The following is a 12,017-nucleotide window of genomic DNA, read 5'->3' on the forward strand; positions in this document are numbered from 1 at the left end:
GGAAATTAAACACGAAGGTCCTAATCCTATGTGACGCCCCACTGAAATTACTATGGGATCATGGCTTAGCTTTTGAAAAATGTAATTGCTTTGACTAAAGGTTTCATAAACACAATTTGCCAGTCTGGATATGGGGGAAAGACACCCCTTTGCACTCAGTAGATATATATAAAAAGGCAAATTGGTTCGTTAATGTCAAGAACACGCTCTGCCATTATTCTGTAAGGGCCTGATCCAAAGCCCACAGAGGTCAATGTGAATCTTTCCGTTAGGTTTAGATCAGGCCTTAAAAGACATTAAGGAGAAAAGATTCAGGGTATTACAGGCATCCATCACTTCTGTTTATCAGGGAATTTCACAAGCACACTAAACTTCTTCCTTTCGAATAGACAGAACTCACAGTGTGGATGTGTCTGAACTTGTTCCTTTGGCAAATGCCAGTCGGTGTGAATGTGCTGCACTGACAAACTTGGCTAGGCATGTAAAATGAAAACTATTGCTACAAAACAATCCCGTGTTGGCCTGGCAAGCCGGTGGCTGTACTGCTATCCATGAGACCATGGTTACGTCCTTAAGAGGGAGGCCCATTGTGGAGCGGATGCAATCCATTCCTAGGGAATGCCACAGCCTTGTGTCTGGCAGCTTTGAAAGTCTCCATCGATATATATATATATAGGAATGCACACTAAGGGGTTCGAACGTCCATCCCCCATGACGTTAATGAGAATTGGGCATCCAATTGCCTAAGGCAGCTTTGAAAATCTCATCCAGCAAGTCAAAGGTGATGCACTTACTGGTGCTTGGAGAAAAGTTGAAAATGTAGATCTCCACTATTTCTTATGGCTAACACGATATTAGTTTTCAACTTATTTTGTATTCAGAAAGAGCCCAACTTTCCAACCACACATCTGACAGAGCAAACTGTCTGAGAATGAAATGTGGGATTTAAGTTCCCGCAGATAAATCCGAGCTTGGACAGGACCCATGAACAAGACCCTTAGACTGAGCAGGAACAGGGTTTTCAAGGAGAACCTTGGTAGGATGCTGGTGCAGGGCTTAGAGATTTTGGACCAAAGCCTCCTGTGTTGCACCTGTGTAAATATGTAGTAACTACAGTAATTGATTTCAAGGGAATTATGCCAGATTCACACAGCTGTGAACTGGAAGAAGTGGTCCACTACCATTTTTTTTTTCAATTAAATCTGAACTGGAAACTTGGAGTTTTTTCCACCCCTAATTTGTATGTGTCATTTACACAGAGATACGGGCACATTTTATATAATGACAACTTAAAACACATTCCCTCAAAAGTCTGAAGCCTAAAAACAAATGAATTAAGACTTTCTAGCAGTGCCTCTTGCTACTGTACTTCATTAACAGTTTCTAAAGAAAGGGACACTATTCAGACACCTAACATAGATGCCGTATTTTGATGGCTAAGGTTACCGCTGTCCTGCACACCATGCAATCTAAACACTTCAAGCATGGCATAGTGATTGTTAGGTCTGTGACTACATAGTTACAATACAGATTTGCTTCCATGCTTATAACACCTGCATATCAAAGCATGGGCATGTGTAGTAGGGCCTAAAAGCTGACATATTCCTTTGGCAAAGTTGAAAGAACTCCAAGAGCCTGTGTTTGTGATGCCAGAGCTGAGTTGTTGCTGCTTAGCGGTCTTTGTTTCAGGACCCGTCTTCGAGACTCTGTTTTTCAGACTGAAATAAAGACTTGGATTTATCTTTCAGAGCTTTGGCCAACCTCCCCACCTCCTTTATTATTGTTGATTTGTATTACCATAGCGTTTTAGGGAGGCAGTGTGGCCTAATGGATAGACCATGGACCACTCATGGGTCAGGACTCCGTTGCACTGGGCATTCTATTTTTCAATGCTTCTTTTGGCTTCGGTATAATGTTTTGGAATAATTAACTACAGTACAAGGATACAACAGGATGGACAGCTATTCCCCCCACCCATGCTACATGCTGCCTAAATGAATACAAATTAATGTTTAAATGATGCTATTTATAATAGATTTCTGTTTTATAGCTACCACTCAAACTAACTATGCTCCACTGATGGGGCTTCAAATGATTCATGATTTGCACCATCTTGGAATTATTGATATAATGTAGAATTGGCTAGTTTCTTTGTAAATGCTTCCCCCCCCCCCTTCTTACCAATAAAAAAGCAGAAACACTTTCGCATTCACCCTTCGTAGTCACACAGTGATATCAACCATTTTACATAAATCATATGAATAATTTTCCATGTTCTTTAATGTAATTCCTATAGGATAGATTTTTAAATAGTGGTCTACAACATGGAAGGTGTGTAGAACCTGGTTAAAGTCAGGACGGCAATTTGGCCGACTGTATGAAATATTTCAAAATATTTTGAAATATAATGTGGCTTTTTTTCACATATTGTTACATTTACCATCACTGACCATTTCTTCTTCTCTGAAATACTTTCCTGAAGACCCCAACAAATGCTATTTTCCCACCTCATATTGCATATCGAAGTGAGTCCTGCTTGGATAAATAAATATTAACCTTGCCAGACTCTTGAGCTAAGGTGCAGTTTCACAAATGGAGTCCAGCTTAAACAAAGATTCATCAGAGCCTTTGGGAAACCATGGTGCAAAGGCTCTTTTGGATCTCATTCATCACAAACGTACTTGCCAATTCACAATCCTAGGAACAGGATTCAAAAACTTGCTCATCCAAGAAAATGGCCTCTACGTTGCCTTTTGATTTCCTGTCATACAAGCTTGCACCATTTGGAACAACTATACACTACATGGGTAGAGGTCACATACTCTTATTTGGTTCATAATTGGCTCTTTTAATAGACTGAGAATATGTTGGATTTAGAAGCAACTGGCAGGATATGAAGGCCATGCGTTCTTCTTAGTAACATTGCCTAGCTGTGCCGAATGCCATTTTGAACATAAGGTTTAAATGGCAGAAAAGCCCAGGTTGGATTTTCCTTTAGTTTGGCTTGAGAAGGAGCAGCTGAATTTTCTGAGCAGAAGCCACGCAAACAGGTCTTGCTATTGCTGAGATAGGGAGAAGGATCAAAATATGAGCAAATGCAGCTTCGGGAGGGAAGATAAGAAACTAAAGAAGGGAGTGGAAAAGAATGAAAACACAACATTTATGAACTTAGTGGGACAGTAAAGCTACTCACATCCCTGTTTACAGGACTGGAGTCTTCAAACAGTAAATCTAGCTTCTGTCCCCCAACTCTGCATGTCTTGCATGCCAAAAATGGATACTTTGTTGCTGGTGGCACTTAGGGACATAAAAGGGCTGTCACTTCTTTGCATTTCAGAACACATTCCATACCTTTAAATAATAATAATGTATAATAATAAATTCTTAGCTCCTCTATAATACAGTTTATCTGGGGATCTCAAAGTGCTTTACAAAGGAGGTATCATTTTAATTTTACAGATGGATAAACTGAGGCACAGCTAGGTGATGTGACTTGCTCAGCATCATTCACCAAGCAATAGAAGGGCTGGAAATAAACTCAGGTGTTCTGAGTGCCAATCTATTGCTCTATCTTCTAGGCAAGACTGCCTCCCTTGAAAATAAAATATTAGAAAGGGAAGTGGAGAGTCATCAAAAACTAACACAAGTTTAAGGACTAAATGTTTAAGGAAATGGGCCCAGGCAGATCTATATTACAGTATAAGAAACGTATGAAAAGAGTACGTAAACCTAGTAAAGTCAATGAGAATCTTTCTGTTGACTTATATACCCTTTGGATCCGGCCTCATAAGAGCAGAGATGGGGAAAAAATAGAGAACTGGCAGTTAGCAGGAATGCTGCTAAGAATATAGGCAAGCGTTGTGGTTGGACTTCTTTACAATGTGCTCTTCTGAGTACAAATATGTGATATTGAGAGGGCAACATATTCTGAAATATTCCAATATTGCTTAATGTTATAAATATTTTATTAGAATAATAGAAAAAAATGCATACAGATAACCATAGGATACACACACAACTGAAAGTTTAAGGATAAATTTCATACTTTTCAATATGAAACAAGATACTCAGTACATATCTCATGGAGATATATAACAAAGTTAAATAATGCACTAGAATAATCATGAAAATGACACTGCAGAATTTCTTAAACAAGAATAGAAAGATTCACCTTTCATTGCATGAAACTGAACTATATATTTACTAGGAATGTCTGTTTCCCCCCATGTGTGGCTGTTTAGAAATGTCAATGGTTAGCCATATTGAAAAACAACTAGCCATTCATGTTTTTACTATGTATGTACAGTATATACAGATCTTGCTTGGATAGCTAGCAAAATAGTTTGTGTGTTATATTAATATGAATTTGATATCTGAATGCATATTAAAACATTACTACAGTGATGTCAGAATTTTACTGATCTTGGTTCACTTGAGGTTGACATTTTTGATTTTTTGTCTGTGTTGTAACAATTCTTTGAGATTAAACTGAAAAAAAATCATTTTTATGTCACATGAACATCTGACACTGTGTAATTTGCTATTTGAGTGAAAGCTGTCTGAAAGGCTAGAATAACATATGATCTGGCTAAGCTTTGCAAATGTAGAAAATCAAATGTACCAGGTTTGGCATCTCTTTTATATATTGCTATGGAACACATAGATTTAGAACAATCTCTGTAATAACAAGGACAAAAAGTCTTTGCTTATATATATATCTATATATCTATTTCTATATATCTAGTAAAAGCTACTATTGCCATAGTCATACCAAGAATTATACGATGTTTATGGGATTTATTACAGAATGCCAGCCCAGCTTAGACACAGAGGTCCCTTTCAACAACCAAAAGGAGAAATCTGGGTAGCAGCAATGCTAAAAGGGGGCATAGGAATAATAGCATATATTGAATCAGGCATAGTTTGCAGTGTGATGTGGTAGACAAGGGGCCAATGTAATTTTGGGCTGAATATTCAGAAGAAACACATCCCAGAGCAGGAAGACAACAGTACCTTTCTATAAGGCCATGGTGCATCTGCACCTAAAATACAGTGCTCAGTTCTGGGCACTGCATTTTCCAAAACATCTTGGGATGTGGGAATTCAGAGACGGGCAACAAAAATGATCCGGGACCTGGAGAGATCAGGTTATGAAGACAGAATATAGTGCTAAACACGTATGCAATAACCTGGCAAAGAGATGAATGAAGTAGGAGAATGAGAAAAAAAAATCTATAATTAATTCAAATACATATAAATGGAGAGAAAGAACTTGTGTTCTTGAAGGGAGGTATAAAAATGTATGCTGACTATGAGGAAAAAGAGAAAACCTTTGAAGTGTGGCTCCCAAGAGAAGTGCTGGAAACCCTGTCTCCTGGACTTTCAAAGGTAAATGGGACAAAATATTGACAGGAGATGGACTAGGTCTTTTCCATCTCTAATACCTATGATTATCTGGTAGATTTAGAGTAGATTATATAAAAGGACAGTATGCAAGCTTATCTGAATGTACTTGGTAAACACACTGCTTTTAAAAGATCTCATTGTCCAAGATTTGTCATTAGATTCCAGTTAAATATGCATCCATTTTATTCTGTTTGTGTGAATTAGAATTATTCTATCACAATGACACGGGACATACTCAAAACAATTTAGTGTCGCTGCAAAAAAATGGAGTTCATCATAGAGCTAAGGTGTAACTGAGACTCTGTGAAGCTCTCAAACTGTAACATAATACTCTTACTCTCATTTACATCAGATTTGACGAATGTATTATGTAAACTCCTTTGGTTCAAGTATTAAGGCATTTTAGATTCCTTTAAAAGGATTTGCTGAATTTTTATATGGTGGGGTTGGGTTTTTTTTTTTTTTTTTTACTTTCCTCTACAATGGAATATGAAGTATTTAAAAACACAGAGTTGAAAAAAAACCCATGCATAACCACTGCATTTTTTTTTTAAAAAGCACTTTTGTTAGTAACGGATTTAATGTATCCAATGAATGACAATGTATCACCACAACACTGCATTAAAAGTCAAGAAAGGTACTATCCGTATGAAGCTGGATAAGCTGTAGACGTTCCAGATTGATGCACCAGAACCTCTTGCATCCATACCTGTGACAAATGAAAAAGTTTGGGATTAAATTAACGCAAATATATATGAGGTCTCAAAACATGTTACCAGTAAGGACTCTGGGACAGATCCTCAAAGCTATTTAGGTACCCAACTCCAATTAAAAGCAGTGGGAGTTAGGAACCTAGATACCTTTGAGTATCTCGGTCTCTGTTATTTTACAGATAAGATTTATTACAGTTCTTCATTTCAGCTAATCAAGGCAGGGTTTACTAAATAATTCTAAATATTTATAAAGAATTGAAATACATTCACATTTCAGGAGCATTCATGGAACTGTCTTCATCTTTAAGATTATAAATAAAAAAGAGCCATATGAAAAATGAAAATCTGATTTTTTAAGATACATACATACACACACACACTTATGTATATATATAAAACCTCACTCTCTCTCACACACACACACTATCTAATTTACATGGTAATTTACCTATCCAAAAGAAGGAAGTTTATCATGAGTAAGGACATGTGAATGTTAACTGATTTCCTTTTTAACAACTTATTACCATACAACATACAAGCATGGGTTTTTTCCTTTTAATCAGTAAGGACTCCATTCATATAAAGACTGGTTCCCACAACTGCTGTCTGTGGATGTCAGGCGCAAAATCATGATTCAGTTAACTAAAACAAAATAGGCAGTGTGACAAAATACTGGGAACATATATATATATATAAAATTAGTGGTGCCATTTAATGCCTATTGTTGAAGCACTTTAATCCCAGATGTATATATGATTAACAATTTCTCTGTTAATTTCAGATGCTAGTTAGTGTTACTTTGCATTGTGAAACTCAATTAAACTAAGCTCAAGTCACGTTCGTGATCCTTACGGTATTATGTCTGTCTTGTATCCTGTCATCGGGGTATAGAACTTTTATAAAACATTAGCAGAACAAAACCTTTCATAAATTTTTTTCAGGAGGCACACACTTGGCCAAATCCTCAACTGGGGTAAATCAGTGAAGCCCCATTGACTTCATGTTGAGAAACTCTAAAGCCTAAGCATTCCCAGTGTACTATATTAGCGTTACTTAAGGGACTTCCTTTTCCGAACATTGTCACTATCTGCGTTCTTTCTAGATGGCCAGGGAGTTCAAGTTAAGGTTATCTAGCCAGGAATACAAGTGAGTTCCTCTCTCCAGTCCTTTGATCAACCTATAGTAGGTACTTATGTAACAAGATGACGTCACCCTGAGCAGAGCATCAGCACGACACTTACTTGGACTCTCACAACCTGGAGCAACAAAGATCAGAATTTATGCTCCTTCCGCATCCGCTTTGCCACTAAGTTTTGGAATGAAATGTCAGACAATATGTCAACAGAGGAACCACAGCGTTGACAGGACACTGATCTAGGAGTCCGATGACTTGGGTTCTCTTCCCAGCTCTGCCACTGACAAGCTGTGTGGTCTTGTGCAATCACTCCACCTCTCTGTACTTCTGTTTTCCCCTCACGCTTTGCCTGTTTAAAATGTAAGCTCTTCATGGCATGCATCATCTCTTACTAAGCTATATGTATGGTGCCTAGTACTGTGGGGTTCTGATATCAGTAGGCTTCTAGGCATTACTGTAAGACAAAATAACGACACCTCATATCAGTGACTACATACTAGTCAGTTTGGGAATCCTGATCTGATCACTGCTAATGCCATCTCCACCATCAGTTGTTGCTTTTATTTCTATGATGTAATCCTCATTGAACGGGAGTAAAAGTTCTGCTGATGTCGTATTTGTGTTCAGTTCATTCACATGGTTTTGATTGCTAGTCCTGAACAAAACCTGCAACAACAACAGAAAAAAACAAACAGAATTTTTGGTGATGCTGCATGCAGTGTTTCTTCCACCATGTACTGCTCTGAATTTTGTTTTCTGAAAAAGGGTTAAATTCTAAAAAAAAAATACAGGGGAAAAAAATCTCAGTTTTGGTTGACTTCATGTAGCAGAATTATACTCAATATCTAGAAAGGCAATAAAAGCAGATAACATTAATCAAGCTCTTTTATCCCAGCTTTAATCTAAAATGGCACAATATATAATGATAACAAATGAATAATATATTCTCTTGAGTTTCTTAGTAATTTATTGTTCTATAAATTATCCCTCCACTTGGAACCTGTCATTATCTAGATCAAACACTTCAAGCAATAAATAGAAAGGGGACGCAGAGAAGGGAGTTAATAAAAATGTGGAAATTATGGGCTATATACTGGAATAAGTTCAGCAAGTATTGAATGATTATTCTGTCATGGAACTTAACTGCATGTGTCCTGTTGCATTTTAAATTGGGAGCTATATCCAGCTCTGGGTTATGTTGGCTTCCATTGAGGTAACCCAGGGTTACAGCCCAGTGTTAAAAAATTGTCCTTGGAGGAGAAAGGGTTGTTATTGGTGATGGTGTCACAGTAGGCCAATGTGCCCACAACCCCCTTTCTCCCATAAGGTCTGGATTTGGCCAGCACAGCTTCCAGAGTAGGTGGCCTGACTGGGAAGATAGCACGGGCTGAAAGCCCAGAGAATATGTTGATCCAATGCTTCCCCCAGAATAGCATCCATCAGACGAATTCTTGCACTCAGAGTCATCCTTGGATGCCAGTGGTAATTGCACGAGAATAACACAACTCCCAATGGTATTGGTGGGAATGGAGTGAAAAAATAGCACAAGTCCACTGGAAATGTAGGCATGACATCCCACCATAAGTTGCCAGTGCCTATCTACATTATAGGGACAAGTTTACTGGGCCAAATTTTATTCAGTTGGTGAAAGAGACAAGCTTTTGAGCTACACAGAGCTCTTCTTCAGGTCTTGATGGAGAGCTTGATGTAGCTTGAATGCTTGCCACCAAAGGAAGTCAGTCCAGTAAAAGATATTACCTTGTGTCTCTGACTTCCTGGGACCAACACATCTACAACAACACTATCTACATTATGACAGCCTCCTGCGTTGCCCTGTAGGTTACAGTACTGCTCAGAATCTTTATAGCGTTGGCACACCCCTCCCACTCTCAGCCCCACCTCTGAGCCAAGACATGTCCCTCAAAGCACGACTCGTGCGAGGTGGACCTCGGAGAACAATTTTATGGCTTTCTTCCTTTATAATGGCTGTGCTGGGAGAATTCTCCCCTGGCAAATGTAGGGCTTTCAGGGCCTCTTGATGCTGCTCCAGGGCCCTTTTACTTGGCGTAAACAGTCTGAAGCAGGGGTAATGATCTCTCCTCTAAGTGCCTAAGTCACTTTGTAAAATGGGTTTTAGGTGCTTTTGAAAACTTTTACCCAGTGTAACAAGACTTCAGTAGTAGGTGTTTGTATTGTATTTATTGAAGCTACAGCCAAGGCAACCTAATGCTGTGTCAAATACTGCAGAAGAGCTAGGGTTGAATCTGTGACTATGTATATTTGCAATCCAACTATGACCTGCAAGCCCAATGACCTAACTTTCCAGGTGCCTTTCATAGGCTGTAACCAACCATCAGTCTCTTGTTAACACAACCCAGAATGGTTCGAAAATGCTGCCAGAATTCAGACGTGTGATACAAGTACTGTTTACAGTAATAACATTGAGGAGTGCAAACAAATGTAGCTCTGTAGTAGCATCCTCTGTAATTAACTAAAGAGATAGCAACTGTACAGGGCACATATAGATTTATAGAACTCTCTGAACATTGTTTGCTGCTAGAATACTATTAACAACAAAAGTTTTATCAAGGCAGTGGAAGTTTTCCCACAATAGTTAAAAAGCCATGAAATTATCAGTTTGACACATGGCAATACTAAATCAGTTGGGCCAGCATTGCAGTTGTGACAATTTCCACCAGCCAAGGATCTGGCTCACTTTGTTTTGTTTCAAAGGAAATAAAATAAACAATGGCTATAAAAAGGAGGTGCGGTAAAGATTTTTGGGAGTGGTATCATGCACCCCATGATCAGGAGTTATGCAAAATGGCTGCATCCGCAAGCATTTTAAACTCTACATTTGCTGCCTTGGAAATGAACAAGCTTAAAGTGTGTTGCCATAAAGTACTCTAGCTATACTGTTTTTACCTACCTTATATCCAGTTACTTCGGATTCATTCTCCATTGCTTTCACTTGCTCCCAGTTCAGTACTACCTTGGAATCTGTAACATTCCATATAACGTTTCCTGGAGGCTGACTGGGTGCTTGAAATACAGAATGAAAGCATGATTTTAATTTACTTGGCATTAGTGATTTATTATACATCAGCAAATAATAGTTCAGGTAATTGACTGTCATTACATGTTAGATGTAAAAGCAACTCAAATAGAGCATCATCATTTGTAGACTGTATGGTTCAGAGACTAAATTGGAAAAACAGAAGAGGAGATAAACAGAGACACACAAAAATGTTATTTCTGACTTATTAATCTATGGTCCTTCATTGAACATGGCCAGATAAAAGCTTTTGTATCAAGATATAAAAATAATGAATTAGAACAAATTATAGTAAGTGGAATGATGATACAGACCTTTTACATCTTTAACATTTTGTTAAGACTACAAATATTTTGCAATGAATAACTTGACAAATTTAGTCTTTCTTTATTTGAATTTATTGGTTATGGCAAAAGTATTTGATATTTCTTTTGCTACTTTTTTTTTTTAACTCTGTGGTATGATTATGAAGAGTTATTTGTAAGTTTTCAATAATTCTCATTAGAGCTGCAGTCAGACTGGTCATTGGTCAGATAAATCACATAGTATTCTCTCTGATCCCTGACAGGATAAGGCCAAGATTTTCAAAAAGGACTAGTAAATGTTGGGTGCCCAAATTTTTGAGACAACTCGAAGGGCCCAGATATTCAAAAACAAGCTCACAACCTCTGAAAATCAGGATCCCTTAGTGTCTCGAGTTGTGAACCTAAAGAATGAGGCATCTGGAGTCACCAGTCATCTCTGAAAATCTTGTCCTGAGCACATAACACACTTGAAAAGTATAACAGCCTACTAAAGCTGCCAGCTAATAGAGTTAGCTATTGCTCAAGGAACATAAGTCTAAGCTTTGGTGCAGAACGGCCAATATCAAACTATGGTAATGACCTTTGGTGGAATTTGTAGTATGAGCATTTTGAGTGCAAATACTCACTGGAACAAAACTAAAATTGTTTCACATAAGAAACTTTGTAATTTTTCTATGAACATGCATATCAGTAAATCTGGACCTCACATATGTTCATACAAAGCAGACACAAAAGGTGTATAGATAAGGCTTGAGAATTCATTTTAAAAAGTCAAGCAAATATTCTCTTTTTCCAGTATTTTCCTTGCTCTGATTACTAAGTAGGATTTACCTTGATGAACTAATATCCAATTTCTATATATATAAAAGGAGTTTGTCAAATAAAGTTTTTTATACCCGAGAGCTGAGTGTTATAGCATATTTTCGTGGTTCTCACACATTGATATTAAGATTGGATTTGAGAATAAATAAATTGTTCCTTTAAACTCATAGCAAAATAGTAATATGACATCTGCAAACAAGTGGAAAAATACACAATAATTATGCATGAATGATAGGCCTCTACCACTTGACTTACCGAAGTAACTCACAAGTATAGATGGGCCAATAATCAATTTTTTGGTTCAGTGGATGAACCAAAAAAAAAAAAGAAATTGGCTGAACTGGATCAACAGAAACAATTTAAAAAATATCCACTGACATTAGAAAAGTAAAAAAAAGTATTATTTCAGATCAAATGAAATGTTTTGTGTGACTCAGAACAGAACATTTCATTTTTGAGGGTTTTAACCTTTGTAATGTTTTCATAATAAAACCGAGTGAACTTCCAAAACAAAACCTCTTTCCAAGACAAAAAAATCAAAATATTTTGTTTCAGAAATGCCAATATGAAGTGTTTTGACA

General features: G+C 37.5%; 1 protein-coding gene across 7 annotated transcripts in view; it reads right to left on the reverse strand.

The window, feature by feature from the left end:
• Positions 1 to 3,947: 3,947 nt before the first annotated feature.
• CNTN3 (contactin 3) overlaps positions 3,948 to 12,017 on the reverse strand; it is a 244,007-nt gene continuing 235,937 nt past the window's right edge. For all 7 annotated transcript variants that reach the window (XM_048856856.2, XM_048856857.2, XM_048856858.2 and 4 more), the window contains 3 exons: positions 10,184 to 10,296; positions 7,752 to 7,920; positions 3,948 to 6,115 (listed from right to left, as the gene is read on the reverse strand). In XM_048856856.2, coding sequence (XP_048712813.1) covers positions 6,012 to 6,115; positions 7,752 to 7,920; positions 10,184 to 10,296 — 386 coding nt within the window. In that variant the 3' untranslated portion in view covers positions 3,948 to 6,011. The remainder of the gene's footprint in view (positions 6,116 to 7,751; positions 7,921 to 10,183; positions 10,297 to 12,017) is intronic.

Source organism: Caretta caretta, chromosome 7, assembly GCF_965140235.1.
Source record: "Caretta caretta isolate rCarCar2 chromosome 7, rCarCar1.hap1, whole genome shotgun sequence".
Classification (NCBI taxonomy): Eukaryota; Metazoa; Chordata; order Testudines; family Cheloniidae; genus Caretta; species Caretta caretta.